Consider the following 14,734-nt stretch of genomic DNA (forward strand, 5'->3'; position numbering starts at 1 on the left):
AGCAACTCAGTATGCACTTTGATGGGCTGTGTGGGGTGCATGCTTACACACCTCTGGACGCATGACTGTAGTGGTCTGAGCAGAGCCGGTGGCAGAGCCATGGTTTGAACCTGGCTGTGCATGAGGCCAGGCTTTCCTGGTGGTGTCTGATGGCCGTCTCCCCTGGGAACCGTGTTAGGTGTGCATGGCCAGGAGGCTCAATCCTGCTGAAGCTGTGTCCTCTAGTCCTAGACTCTTAGGAATTCACTGTGGGTTGTCAGTGGCTCCCTAGGTGATAGAACCCGGAGCCACCAAGGACTGTGGCTCTACTGCCTCCTCGAGCAACCACTACACTGCAAGTCTGCCCAGGAGGGCCAGAGATGCCATTACAGAGCTGTGCAGCACTCTGTGGAGCAGGTTGCTTAAGAGTGAGTACGGAAGCCTTTCCACGCGCAGCCTTTCTCTCTCTTTTCTGTGTCTCCTCACACAGAAGTACTTAAGTTTAGGCATAAGGTCATTGTGTAATTCAAATGCTCTTTTCTATACCTCCCATGTCTGGGAATAATCCTTGTTCTAAGAATCTCCTATCTCAATGCTGTGTTATCACTGCTCCCCAATTGTCCCTGAGCATGCCAATAAAGCAGCTTACAGCTGAGCAGAGGAGAGAATAGGACTAGATTTCCTACCAACCAGGGGAGAAGGAGATAGAGCAGGAAGTAGGGGATCACAGGAGAGGTCCAAGAGACATCAGGAGAAGGAGCTGAATTAGGAAAGCTACAAAGAGCAAGCATCTTTGGGATGCATGCTCAGAGAAAGCCAAATTAGCTTAGAGGGTTAAGGACAGAGTTAGAACTGCTCAGTTCTTATGCCGTAAAGCTTATTATTAAATAAATGTAAAAGAGTCTCAATTATGTTGGGTTAAGAGAGAAACTAAGAAACAAACACAGTTTTATAAAAATAACCATAACACCTAAGTAATGTAAATTCATTATTGAACAAGGGTAATGTGAGAGTGGCTCATGGGAGATTTTTAATGTCTGGAAATACATTAGATGAGCTGGTAGGGGATTATGCTGCCAAAACCTGTTGGGAGGCATCAGGGATTCTGGAGAATGTGCTCAGTGCTCAGGTGAGCCCTGGAGACAAGGGTTCCAACCTTCCAGTCTGACTGAAGCTGCAAAATCCTGCTCTGTGATGCCTTCTTTCCGCTCCACATTCCCATCTGAGTAATAATAAGCCGCTCACGGGAGCACAGTGCTGGTTAGCTTACACATGGAGCAAACCGCCCCATTATGAGTCTCACTAGGAACCCGGGGAGATCAAGTAAGATTGGACAATGTTCCTGCCTGCTGTGGTCTCAGGCTGCTCTGAGCACCAGCTCAGGCCAGGAGTGCTTTGAATTCCTATGTCCCCCCTAAGGCAGGGCAGAGTCTTCAGGCTCATGTTCCTGTGGCCTTTCCCATCCAGGGGCTGGGGACATGTGGAGAGCCTACTCTGACATGAGAGAGGCCAACTGGAAAAACTCAGACAAATACTTCCACGCTCGGGGCTACTATGACGCTGCCCAAAGGGGGCCAGGGGGAGTCTGGGCCGCTGAAGTCATCAGGTACCACCAACTGACGCGACCAGGAGTGGGTGGCAGGGCTCACTCTCCTAAGAGATGAGGTGAGCCCCAGGTAAGGTCTTGCCAGTCTGGACTCCTCCTTTTGCTCATGCTCTGTTTCTGCTTGACATAGACCCTGGGCTGTGCTCGGAGCCAGCAGGCAGCTCGACCGGGGCAGGCCTGCTTCTCTGGTGATACTCAACTCACAAAAGATGATCAGCCTGGCCTATGCAGGACTGGGTCTCCACAAGTCCTCCTTCCTGCTCCTTCCTGGTTTCCTGCTGAAGCCACCCCATGAGAAGGGCAGACCTGGGAGAGGAGACTGTCCACACAGCTCGTGACTGATCTCTGTGTCTGCTTCTCCTAGTGATGCCAGAGAAGGCTTTCAGAGTCTCATAGGCCGTGGACACAAGGACACATGGACACAGATCGGGCCGCAGTGGCAAGGACCCCAATCACTACAGGCCTTCTGGCCTGCCTGGCAAGTACTGACCATCCTTCTGTCAGCTTCAGGGAGCTGTGCTGTGGGCCCTGCAGGTAGGTCACGTGGTACTTCAGTTTTCATCCCTCGTGGGTGAGGATAACCTATAGTGTGTGTGTAATAGATTTGCAGGTGATGAATATTTTTGTTTAGGCTGAGGTCATGCGTGCTCAGCAGTCAGAGCAGATAGATAGCTCTGATGACTGCCCCAGTCTTCATGCATGCTCACTCAAGTCCTCAAGCCTCTGCAGTTACGGGCTTACTGTTTCCAGGCCCTTCCGTGTCCTGACCCCCACCCCCAGTGTCTATTCTGTCCCTGCACTCTTTCTTCTTTTCTTCATGCCTTAGTCTGATTTTTCTCTGCCTCTGTGGGCAGAGGACACAACTGTTGGATGATTCTATTGGTGAATGCTGCCTTAGCCACTGCTGCCTTGATACTCTACCATCACAGCAACACCTTCAAATCCAACTATCCACCAGTTATCCAGTTACTCATTACAGCAGAGGAGTAACTCACCGTCTCCCAATGTAATGTTTCCATGTGTGTGTGTGCAGGTGTGCATGTGTGTGTGTGTATATTACTGCCTGTGCAGATGGATGTGTTTGTGTCGGAGGCAGGAGGATCACTTCATCTTTGTTCTCTCAAGCACTGTCTGCCTTCTTTTTTATTCAGGGTTTTTCAGTGGCCTGGAGCTCTCTGGACTTTCAGGTCAGCTAGGCTGGCTGGACAGTGAGCCCCAGACCTGCCTGCCTCTTCCTCCCCAGTGCTGATCACATGGGTGTTGGGGGTTGATCTTAGATTCTAGGACTTGCACCCCAAGCCCCTTACACGCTGTTCCATCGCCCCAGTTATTGTTTCCTTTTTTATTTATTTTATGTGGCAGTTTTGGGTTCAAATCCAGGGCTTGCTTGAACACAGTCACGCCTTCACTTCATCTCTGTTAGCAAAGGTCTGAACTGCCTTGCTACCTGGGACAGTTGTTTTGTCAGCATGTTTTGCTCTCATTGGACACCAGGTGCATACATGGAGCACTAGACTGTATGTAGATGGTTTCTGGGTGAGATTTGCATTTGAATTTGTGGACTCAGCAAAGGAGATTTTCCTCTTTTGTGTGTGGGCATTAACTAAGCCAGTGAGAGCCTGAGCCATCGTCTGTCTAGGTCTCCAGGGAGACAGGGAGAGGAGGGGATTCTTTCCAGTGTTAACAATGAAAGACAATTTCATGGCTTCATCTGCCACATGATATCGACAAATGGAGCTACTTACCTTTTTTGTTTTGTTTGTTTTGGTTTGGTTTGAGACAGTTTGTTTTTTTTTTTTTGGATAGTCCTGGCTCTCTTGGTACTCACTCTATAGACTAGGCTAGACTTTTTTCCTCTTGAGTGCTGGGATTAAAGGTGCGTGCCACCACACTCAGATACTATTTGCCTTAAAAAAAAGAATTATTTATATGAGTATATAATTACTTATAAGAGTATGAGTGTTCTATTTGCATGTACACCTACATGCCAGAAGAGGACATCAGATCTCATTATAGATGGCTGTGAGCCACCATGTGGTTGCTGAGAATTGAACTCAGGACCTCTGGAAGAGTAGACAAGTGCTCTTAATCTCTGAACACTATTTCTCCAGCCTGTTATTTGCCTTTTTAATATTTGGTTTGACAGAGGGTTTCATTATGTAGCCCTGGCTGGCTGAGATCATGAACCTTCTACCTCAGCCTCCTAAATGTGGGGTTAGATTTATGCAGCCCTGTTGGTATAATGTTCTTTTAGAATGTATACACCTACCCTTGTTCATTCAAATACTGATTTCTCCCCCACACCCCAACTCTCTGGTTTCAATCCGGATATTGCATTGTGATACTCATTCTAAGCATCCTGTCTCAACTCTTGTGTAAACAGAACAAAATATAGCAACTAGACACAATGTTGAGCAGGGAAGAGCCAGAGGACAGGAAAGAGGGGAGGAGCTAGAGGACAGGAAATAAGTGGGAGGAGGAGGGGCAGAGGAGAGCTAGGAGAGCAGAGCTGGAGGAGAGATCTTGGAACGACGTGGAGAAATGGACTGGACCTAATATTTCACAACAAGCAAGTATAATGGGGAAATCTAAATGTTAAGAAACTGAGGGCTTGGAGGTTTAGGAGGGAGCAAATATTGCCCAGCATTGTGTTTTAGGTTAACTAAAAACCCAGTCTCTGTGTGGTGATTTGGCTATACAGCTGCTGAGGATTAACAGCAGCATTACTAGAAGATAAACCAATAGTAAATATTAATCACCGCCTACAACACAGCCCCTTGCTTGGCTGTTGCGTGTCCCTGTAAGCAACACTAGGAAATGTTTAAAGCGTTCAGTTACATCCTTCCATCTGCTCAGGGGCGAGTATTTAACACAGACTTCCTGTGAGCTAGGCGTGCCGTTAGTTTCGAGTATCAGTTTGTTACCGCCTAGGATCACCTGTGATGGGAACTGCACAGATCGCACCAGCTTCTGGGCAAGTCTGTGCAGGGTTGCCTTGACTGCTGGGTGGGAAGAATAACTATGGTTCACACAGAAGATAAGCAGAGAAAGCTGTGACACCCCCCCCCCCCCGGCTGAACCCATGTGGGCCCCCCACACAACCCCACCAGAGCTGCTCTAGCCTTCAGCCACACCAGCTTCTCCTGCCAAGCAGGCCCTAGCTGGCAAAGCATTATGCACCAGGCTGGGCTTCTCAGCAAAGTGGGCCTTGCTCCAAGATGAGCCCTGGGCAGCTGCCCATCAATTTCCTCCTTGGCGCTGGTCAGATGTCTCCTCCCTACCCCAATACCTTCTGATCATAACCAGGCCTCTCTGCTTATTTTATTGCTGTTCACAGGCTTTTCTGTATACTGATAAAACTCTGTCTTATCAATCATGACCTATCCACTGTCTGACTTTTTGTCCCCCTACCCCCTGTAATGCTGGACTGCACCCTGGAACTGTGAACCAAATAAACCCTTTTCTCTTCTGAGTCACTCCCCATCAGGGTCTTCTATGACAGCGACAGACATGAAGCTAGAACCTTGGCGTTGTTTCCAGCCACAGGGATTCTGTGTACGCAGCAAGAGCAAGCAAGACCTTGGCCTTTAGGAGTCTGGACTTTTGGAATTGTGTCCATGTCTTAGTTAGGGTTTCTATTGCTGTAGGAAAATGGTATGACCAGCCAAACATGGTGGCACATGCCTTTAATCTCAGCCACCAGGAGGCAGAGGCAGGCAGATTTCTGTGAATAGAGGCCAGCCTGGTCTACAAAGTGAGTTCCAGGACAGCCAGAGCTGCATAGTAAGATCCTGTCTTGAAAGTAACAATTACAGAAAAAAAAAAATCAATAAAACAATGCCCCCCTCCCAAAAAACCCCAAAAATATTGTGACCAAAAAGAAGTTGGTGAAGAAAGGGTTTATTTCATTTTACAGCTTGAAGTTTATTATCCAGGGAAGTTAGGGCAGGAAGTAGGAAAACTTGCCAAAACATAAAAAAATCACAAAACACAAACAATTTTGGGTAATCTAGATTTTAAAAAACTATTATGAGCAAGGGAACAATTTACTCAGTTCACGTTCTCTCTCTCTCTCTCTCTCTCTCTTTCTCTCTCTCTCTCTCTCAAGCTGGGTACTGAACTCAGCAAGCATTCTACCGCTGGACCATAGTCCCTGCCCATAACTCTTTGTTTACTAAGAAAGATTGAGCAAGAAGGATTCGGCCAAGGTTTGTTGGATTTAAAAGTGCTCTTCTCATTAATGGTAAAGCCAGGAGAGAGAGCAGCAGGTTCCATGGAGAGAAGGTCCTACCAGCCCTACTTCCTCTGGATCTTTAGCTAGAGAAAGGGCCATGCTGTTTTCCTGGGAGGTGCTGTTCATGTTTGACTCCCGAGATCCATTTTGTATATAGTTGGTAAGTTATAATTGGGAAAAATTATGTTTTCTGATGTTTCCCCCCTGGAGATGGAATCTCATGTAGCCCACGCTGGCCTGGAACTAGCTTTGAAGCCATGGATGACTTTAACCTTCTGCTCCTCTGCCTTGCCTCCTGGGTACCACTAGGCCTCGTTCTGTGTAGTGCTGCTGGGATGAAACCCAGGGCCTCAGACTCGCTGGGAAAGCTCGGTACCGACTGACTCCCAGCCCCAGAGTTTACCGTGTCTTTGGGGGGCTGAGCTAAGTGGATCAGGGGACTGAGAAAAGGCGTGTTGCTGAGCTGTAGTCAGCTTCACTAGGTGCAGATGGGCTGGGAGCCAGAAATACCTTGGAACTCTTGCTTATCCAGCGGTCTGGCGGAGACTCCTAAAGCCCATTTTCACTGTCCTAGCAGTAATGATTCAGGGATGAACAAACAGAAATGCATTTCCATTGTCAAAATGTGGGTCTGCCTTTGTTTGTTTGTTTGAGATAGGGACTTACTACCTAACCCCGGCTGGTCTGTACCTCACCATGTAGACCAGGCTGGCCTTAGGATCAGAGATCTACCTGCCTCTGCCGTGAGAGTTCCGGGTTTGAGGTGTGTGCCCCCCACTCCAGCCCCCAGCCTGTAGGTTTGTTTTGACTTCTCTTCCTATTCCTGCAGCACCATGAGTCTTGTCACAGTCCTTGTCTTCTGCTCTTTGTTCCTGGGAGTCAGTGGTGATGGCTGGTATTCATTCTTCAGGGAAGCTGTACAAGGGAACAAGTCAGGAGGGCGGCCTCCCAGTTAACTGACTTCCTCCGAGCAGACGCTGCACACCTGTCAGGGGCGGGGGGGCCCTGAAAAAGCTACAGATGAGTCAGGACAGGAGTTTGGCTCTTTGTGGCTTTCCATTTCTACATTTGGCATCCTTTGAGGACTCACTCTTCAGAGACAGTTCACAAGGTCCGGCCTGTATGGATGATACTGAGGCAGAGGGGTCAGGATTTCCAGAAAGCGTGCTCCCCCAGAGGGAATCACAGCAGATGCCCCAGGCTTAGAGTGTAAGTGAACTCTCTGTATGTCTCCGGGGGGACGTGAGCTTAGTAAATGTGCACATTCCCACAGATAATCCTGTGTCAGACAAACAGCCAAGAGTTAGGATGCAGAACTCCTAGAAATTTAGCACTGGTCGTCTGATCCTTTAGTTTGGGGCCATTACCGGGAACTCTTAAAATGAACATCATGGGGCTGGAAAGGTGGACCAGTGGTTAAGAGACCTGTCTGCTCTACCAGAGGTCCTGAGTTCAATTCCCAGCACCCACATGGTGGCTCACAGCCACCTATACCAGGGTCTGATGCCCTCTTCTGACATGCAGGTGTATTTGCAGTCATGTATGTAAAGTATACATTATAATGTGCACATACACATAAAATAAATAAGTAAATCTTTAAAAAAATGAACACCTTGTAGGTGTGTTTTGGTGATTATTCATTCCTCTTTGTTAGGGACATCCACACTTGTTTCCGCTGTGGACGTGCGCCCAGGATTAGAAACACAGGTTGGGAGGGGCGTGCCGTCTAAGCTGTGGTAGACCCTGGCGGGCAGTGTCCCGAGGGTCGGCTACTCTACAGTTCTGTAGTTTACAGTGATAAAGTCCCGGCTGCTGCATGGACACCAGCTGTTAAATTTGTTGTCACCCTCCCGGTGACGTCGGTACGTCTCTCTCCACCCCTCCCCCCCAGGGATGGGGAAGGAGTGTGACTTCTGACATGCCCCCTTAGGCGTTTAACGCACAGCACCTCAGCCTGTCTTCTCTGTAGTCCTCTGGGCGGTGGTGGTGTGTGTAGAGCCCCGGCTAAAGGGCGAGTGGGCCGGAGGCGCAGCAGCCAGTGACCATTAATCTTCTCTGCCAGCTCGGCTGCGTCTAGACCGATGTAGGAGGCTCGGCTCTGGGTGTGTCCGTGAGGCTGTCCCGGGCAGTCTACAGGAAGAAAGACCCATCCTATAAATACACCTGGCACCATTCCCTGGCCTGGGGTGTCTAGGCGGGAATAATCACACTGTGACCATCCACTCACCCCTGTGTGCTCCCCTCAAACTGTTAGCCCTCGTCCCTGAGCTGCTTGTCAGGGATTTTGTAGGGCCCATGGGAAGTGTGCATTTTCTACCTCCCCTCCCTGCACAGCTGTTCCTTGGTCTTACCCCTGGGATGCCATTGTCCATTGTGATCTCCCTTACTGGACAGTCTAGTACATAACACACACACAGATCCATATAAGAAGCAGCCTAGGACTCTGTCAGCCAATCCAACCCCGGCTAGTCCACGGAGAGGGCCCTCCCTCCGCTCACCAGGGAAGGATCATTCACCACCATGTATCATTTTAAAGGATTATCCTCTCCAAGGCGGAGATCTGGGAATCCACAGGGAGTTTTCATCATTTCTCCAGTGTAGCACTGGATTCACTTTTGTAGCTTTCCTTCCTTTGCAGGGACTTGGGACTTGTGGAGAGCCTATCGGGACAAGCTAGAAGCCAATTACCAAGATTCAGACAGATACTTCTATGCTCGTGGGAACTTCAAGGCCCAACAGAGAGGAGCTGGGGGCATCTGGGCTGCTAAGATAATCAGGTAATTGTGCTAGTGTCTCACGTCTCTCACTCTTCCTGCCTGTGGCCTCTCTTATGCCCCGGCTTCCAGGGTGTGGGCAGTCTGTAGGCAAGAGAGAGGCACATGGATGGACGGCGACCATGGGTGTCCCCCCACATCAACAGAGTGAAAAAAAGACTGGGGTCTCCAAGGCATCATGTCACAAAGAGGACCAGCTGGCCGAGGACTTTGCTCAGGAGATTAATATTTCCCCTTCTCTGTGCCTTAGCATTTGCTCCTCCAGTATTTTCTGGGTGATTCCTTGGTAGCCAAGGTCAGCTGTCTCAGTGTGTAATCCATCTTCTGTCTCTCTTCATTGGATTTCAGCACCAGCAGGAAATACTTCCAGGCCCTCCTAAACCGGTACTATTTTGGAATCAGGAACTATGGATTGGAAAGCCTGCAGTCTACCCAGAAAGCGGAGGAATGGGGCCGCAGTGGCAAAAACCCGAATCACTTCAGACCCGAGGGTCTTCCTGAGAAGTTCTGAGCCTGTCACTGAGGTTGCACTCAGGGACTAGGCTGGGAACCACATCCTTCTCCCCTCGATGGGGTGTCCCTGGGCTTGGTGTCCACGGTAAGCCCAGAGAAGCTAGAGATGCCCAACAAATACTTTGAAGATTGAATTTATTGATGGAAACAGGGAACCCTGAGAAATACTTTCTGGGAAGAATAACTATGGTTCACACAGAAGATAAGCAGAGAAAGCTGTGACCCCCCAGGCTGAACCCATGTGGGCCCCCACACAACCCCACCAGAGCTGCTCTAGCCTTCAGCCACACCAGCTTCTCCTGCCAAGCCGGCCCTAGCTGGCAAAGCATTATGCACCAGGCTGGGCTTCTCAGCAAAGTGGGCCTTGCTCCAAGATGAGCCCTGGGCAGCTGCCCATCAATTTCCTCCTTGGCGCTGGTCAGATGTCTCCTCCCTACCCTAATACCTTCTGATCATAACCAGGCCTCTCTGCTTATTATATTGCTGTTCACAGGCTTTTCTGTATACTGATAAAACTCTGTCTTATCAACCATGACATATCCTCTATCTGACTTCTTGTCCCTTTACCCCTTTTCAAAGAGAACACCATTTTGTGAAGGCCTCATCCTAACCTTAGGAATCCTAACCTGGAAACTGCACGAGGACCAGGGACAGAGCTCTTTTGGAGGGTGCTTTCTTAGCATGCATAAATCGCTAGGTGGATCCCAGAACTCTAAAACCCGGTAACAGTACACACTTACAATCCCAGCACTGGAGGGGTAGAAGTTCAAGGCCAGCCCTGGTTATGTAGCAAGACTGAGGCCAGCCTGGGATACATGACACTCTATGTCTCAAAAAAGTACACGCACATACTGGCGCCTATCTTAGCTCAAGCTCTAACTAGTCTTAGCCTATTTTACCTAAGAAATGCCTATCATGTCATTATTTCTTAGTTTTATTCTCCTTGTCTTTGATCTAAATAAAAGTCCACTTCCTGTTCTAGAAGGGAATCGAGACACCAGCAGGAATGAGTGTATTAATTTACTCACAAAGCAAAGGCATTCTTTCCAGTAAAGGTCAATTCAGTTTGTAGAAACAAGCAGACCCTGATGAACAGGGAGATTCTGGTCATAAGGGAATAACTGCCAGAGCCAGGCCCCTAGATGGAAGTCCACTCTGAAGGAGCAGAAAACGTTGCTTGTTCAGAGAAAGAAAGGTGAAGATGGAGTCTGTGGGGCAGAGGACAAGGAACCCAGGAATTCGGTTGTATCAGCTCTTGCTACATGCTGCTTCTTTTAGAGCAGCATCCGTCGCTATATCGGCCTATCTGTCTACAGGGAAAATGCACAAAAAAAAAAAAAAAAAAAAAAGGAAAAAAAATGTCTGTCTCGCTCTGTATTGTCTTTGTGCCCACGTTACCTATTAAACTTCAGCTCTACAGGCATGAGCTAAAGGAAGAGAATGAGGTCTGTCTGTATTCCCCGGAAGTCAGCACATGTGGAGAAGTATCTAACCGATGTGCTAAGTGTGAATGTTTTCTCAAGGAAAACATTTACTCAAGTGTTAGTCTGCAGACTACGGTAGCGAGTCACTTTGAGATGACTCTGGAAACTTGTGCCCAATTTGATGCTCAAATGCCAGCCAAATGATAAAGTCTTACTGTGATGCAGAAAAGATTTATTTTTCTCAGCAATGCTTTGCAGCTCTCATAGAAATAAAAATTATGAAGTATATAGATAGACTATGAAAAGCCTTGGGAGAAATTAATGCATGTTTGGACTCCAAGCGTGGTGGCACATGCATATAGCTTCGGCGCTCAGGATGCAGCGACAGGAGGGTCACTGCAAGTTTGAGTCCAGCCAGGGCTGTCCTGCCGTCTAGCTATCTAGCTACATAGCTGTCTGGGTCAATCTGTCTCTGTCCCAGTCTCCCTCTCACACACGCTAAAGTTCTGTTTTTCGCGTGGGGCAGCTCAGCAGAAAACACACCGTGTGACGGCCCACTGCATTGCTTTAAAGGGTGAAACAGCGTGAATGGCACCCAGTACACTCACTGCCAAGAAAAGCAAGGTTTGGATTACATGAAGATTATGGTTTCGTGTCACTCACTTCCTTTATACATATATGTTTTATCAACAGTACTTTTAATAATTAAAGTACTCTTTTAATCTTTCAAAATAAGATTAGCAATGAGCTTTTATGATTCTTTTCATGTTTCTGTTGCTATCAATACTTCAAGAAACATAATTTACACATTTTTATATTTTGTGTTATTTATTTTGAGAGAATTCTTTGTTTTTCTTTATATATATATTTTAAGGATTTATTTATTATTTATAAAACACCCTGTTTGCCTGTGTTCCTTCGCACCAGAAGAAGGCACCAGATCTCACTAGATGGTTGTGAGCCACCAGTGGTTGCTGGAAATTAAACTCAGGACCTTTGGAAGAACAGCCAGTGCTCTTAACCTCTGAGCCATCTCTCCAGCCCCACATCCTTTACATTATACTCAGTTTCCGTCTTAAATCATTTTTGTGTATGTTTACGAAGAAAGCACAAAGAAAGTAAATATATTTATTCCCACAGGAAGCAGGTTTCATCAACACTGTCTGGTTATCAGCAAGTTCAAGCCACATCCTAATTTAGGAATTCATAATCAGTAAATGTGTGTTTGAGATGTGACAAAGCATGAAATTTAAACTTAGACTTCATTACGGTTACCGAGAAGAAACAAACTTTCTCTTCTGGTGACCTTTACTTGTGATTGCACTTGGTTCAGCACAGACATGCCTCGGGTCGGGGGCCAGGAAGGTGGCTCAGCCTGTGAAGTGCTTTCTGTACAAGCATACTGACATGACTGTGAACCCACAGCACCCACAGAAGCGCTGGGCGTATGGCACGCACCGATAGCCCTGGCGCTGGGAGGGGAGACGGACGTGGGCAGACCGCTGGCGCTTGGAGGCCAAATGTGTGAGCTTCCGGTGCAGAGATTTTCTGCCTTAAAAACACTACAGTGTAGTGAACCAGAGAAAGACAGCAAATACCAGTTTTGTCTTCTACCTGCATGTGCACACGTGTCCCTGCACCCGTGCAGGCGTGTGCGAGCACACGCACATGCACGGACCCATATTAAAAGAATAATTAAAATAAATTCTAGGGTACTGGGGATGTGCCTTAGTAGTAGAGTGCTTGCCAATATGTGTGAAGCCCTGGGTTCAATTCCTAGCTCTGCACAAACTGGGTTTCGTGTCTCCTTGGAGGTGGAGGAGGGAGGATCAGAAGTTCAAAGTTATGCTTGGCTACATAGTGAGCTGTAGACCAACCAGCCCTGATACACGAGACACTGTCTCAGAAACAAAATGTTGCACTTAATGGATGGAGCCAGAAACAACCGTCCTAAGTAAGGTACCCCTGGAATCAAAAAGACGAACATCACATGCCTCAGCTCAAACGTCACATGCCCTATCTGTGTCTGTTAGCTTTGAGTTTGTACATTTCTGTTTCACTCAGAATTCCCACACAGGGCAGGAGTCAGTAAGGAGCAGTGGGAGAGGGGAGAGTCAGTTTCCTCCGAGAGTATGGCCCTGGTAGGTGGACCACACTCCTGTGGAAGACCGCGCAGCCAGGATTTGGGTGTCACAAATCAGGCCTGGTGAGAGAGAGAGAGAGAGAGAGAGAGCAGGATATTGGATGCATAGCAAGGGGGGGTGGGCCTGGGTGAAGATGCTCAAAACACATCATATGAAATCCTCCAAGATCTAATAAAAATACTTCATAAAAATGAAGAGGAGCACAGAAGAAGAGCGGGTCAGATGGATGGGCAGGGGAAGGTGCCTGCGCAGCCTGGGTTCTATCCCAGGAGCCCATGTAAGGGTGGGAGACGAGAACGGAGCTCTCCTTGGACCTCCACGGGTGAGGTCTACGCAGTGTCTACGCATACACTGACCATCACTAAATGAAGCGGGGGCTGCAGAGATGGCCCGGTGGCTAAGAAGGTACTGTGCGGCTCTTCCAGAAGACCCGAGGCTGGGTCCCAGCACCCATATTTGGGAGGCTCACAACCACCCGTAACTCCAGCTCCAGAGGATCTGGCTTCCCCCCTGCCTCGGCGGGCACCTGCCCTCATGTGTACCAGCTCGCTTAATACAATTAAAAAATAAAAGCAAAGAAGCTTTAGGCATTGGTGAGGCGTGCTTTTATGTGTGTCTCTAAGGAAGTTTCCAGAGAAGAGGAAAGATCCTCCCTAAACATGGGTGACACCATTCTACGATCAAACATAGACACGCATAAAAATAAGCAGTGAAATAAATCTGTTTTTAGGCTAAACAAAGCTGAGTGTGTTTTCTGTTACTGTAACAAAATAACACACCTGGATACCTTATATAATCTTCACATGTACTCGGTTCACGATTCTATAGGCTGGGAAGTCCCACGGTGGACTTTGGTGCCCGGTGAGTGTCCTGTGTGCTGCAAATGTCACACAGAGAGGGGTCAACGCTGGTGGCTCCCTCTTCTCTCATGCCACCGTGGGGCTCCCATCTTTATGACCTTTTTCTGATTCCTACCTTCAAGCCTCCAAAACCCACTGCCACTTGAATTTGGGATTGAATCTCTAGCACGTGAACTTGAGGGGAGGCATCCACAGCACGGTGGCTCCTGTCTCTCAGGAGGAAGGAGCCCAGCTAGACAAGGAGGCACTGCAAGACCTTCACTCCCGCAGCAGGGACTCCGGACCGCCCCCTCCCAAGGAGACTCACAGACCGGTTAGATGCAAAAGCAAGAGGCACTAGTTTATTCTGATCGCGATGGGGGTCGCCCCTTCAGGGCAGGAGACGACCCCAAGCATACAAAGCACAGAGTTTTTATGCCTAAAAATCAGACCACACATGTTTCTTTACATTGACTGGTCAGCAGAAAGATAGCAGTTTTGCAGCTGGCAGCTTGTAGCTTCTTCCAAGAGCAGTCCTCCCTGCCCCAGGTTTCTTATCTCAAAATGAGCTCCTCCTGTCCTCTAGGGAGGGCCATCTGGTCTGGCCTCTACTCAAGGTTTAGTAGCCCTAGCTGTTTTTCTTTCTAAGCTGACCCTTATTCAAGGTCCAGTTGTTTTTCTTTCTAGTCTGGGATGGTCCCATTTCTCAGCAGCACTTTTCAGTAAGGGGCAACAAGGTACCGATACAGTGTAGGGAAATCAGGCCAGATAGCCTGTCAATGAACCAGAAATGACCTGTGGGTTGGTTGGCAGCGTCTCCTCCAAGCCCCAAAGAGGAGTGGTTCTTGAAATCAATGTGGGAACAGGAAGAGAGGAGGGGAATGGCAGACAGGAAAGGGGAGGAGAATGACAGACAGGAGAGGGGAAGGGAAGGCAGATAGGCAAAGACAGACATTTTGCAGAGAGGACTGCATGATGAGTTAGAACCTTCGGGTGAGGGACAACCCAGTGTGTGGTGACCCATCTCTGAAGGAACTATGTGAACAAATCATAAAATCTTGTTCTCTTCCCGCACCCAGCTCTGGTTAGAGCTCCCCACTGGCCAAACTAAAGGGAAGGGGCAAAGAACACAGTCAGGGCATCTGTGCAGGTGGGCTCCTAGGGCAAAAACAGAGGACAGAAGGGCAGAGAGGCTCTGGGGGACAAAGACAAAGGGAAAGC

The 14,734-nt window shown here is 48.3% G+C and overlaps 2 protein-coding genes and 1 long non-coding RNA gene across 3 annotated transcripts; 2 read left to right on the top strand and 1 right to left on the bottom strand.

Annotated features, from left to right (window-relative positions):
• The first annotated feature begins 61 nt into the window (after positions 1-61).
• LOC132650721 (serum amyloid A-5 protein-like) lies at positions 62-2,108 on the top strand. Its single transcript, XM_060376063.1, has 3 exons — positions 62-67; positions 272-407; positions 1,447-2,108. Exons 1-3 carry the CDS (start codon positions 62-64, stop codon positions 1,641-1,643), a joined length of 339 nt encoding a protein of 112 aa, XP_060232046.1. The 3' UTR covers positions 1,644-2,108.
• A 3,920-nt stretch (positions 2,109-6,028) lies between these two features.
• On the top strand, positions 6,029-10,101 carry LOC110559672 (serum amyloid A-4 protein). Its single transcript, XM_021655211.2, has 3 exons — positions 6,029-6,750; positions 8,441-8,596; positions 8,942-10,101. The coding sequence occupies exons 1-3, from the start codon at positions 6,653-6,655 to the stop codon at positions 9,102-9,104; spliced, it is 417 nt and encodes a 138-aa protein (XP_021510886.1). The 5' UTR covers positions 6,029-6,652; the 3' UTR covers positions 9,105-10,101.
• On the bottom strand, positions 6,286-8,459 carry LOC132652835 (uncharacterized). The gene is made up of 2 exons (XR_009590382.1): positions 7,768-8,459; positions 6,286-7,098 (listed from the first exon to the last, which is right to left on the bottom strand). It is a non-coding gene; the product is annotated as an uncharacterized LOC132652835 (long non-coding RNA).
• Positions 10,102-14,734: the final 4,633 nt, after the last annotated feature.

This window comes from Meriones unguiculatus, chromosome 1, assembly GCF_030254825.1.
Source record: "Meriones unguiculatus strain TT.TT164.6M chromosome 1, Bangor_MerUng_6.1, whole genome shotgun sequence".
NCBI classification, from domain to species: domain Eukaryota; kingdom Metazoa; phylum Chordata; class Mammalia; order Rodentia; family Muridae; genus Meriones; species Meriones unguiculatus.

Excerpts from the sequence above, each read along its gene's own strand:
- LOC110559672 (XM_021655211.2), top strand. The coding sequence starts at position 6,653 with ATGAGTCTTGTCACAGTCCTTGTCTTCTGCTCTTTGTTCCTGGGAGTC. Across the intron at positions 6,751-8,440 it reads GAAGCTGTACAAGGGAACAA|CTTTCCTTCCTTTGCAGGGA; the intron begins GTCAGGAGGGCG and ends TCACTTTTGTAG. Across the intron at positions 8,597-8,941 it reads TGGGCTGCTAAGATAATCAG|CACCAGCAGGAAATACTTCC; the intron begins GTAATTGTGCTA and ends ATTGGATTTCAG.
- LOC132650721 (XM_060376063.1), top strand. Across the intron at positions 408-1,446 it reads GTGGAGCAGGTTGCTTAAGA|GGGCTGGGGACATGTGGAGA; the intron begins GTGAGTACGGAA and ends TTTCCCATCCAG.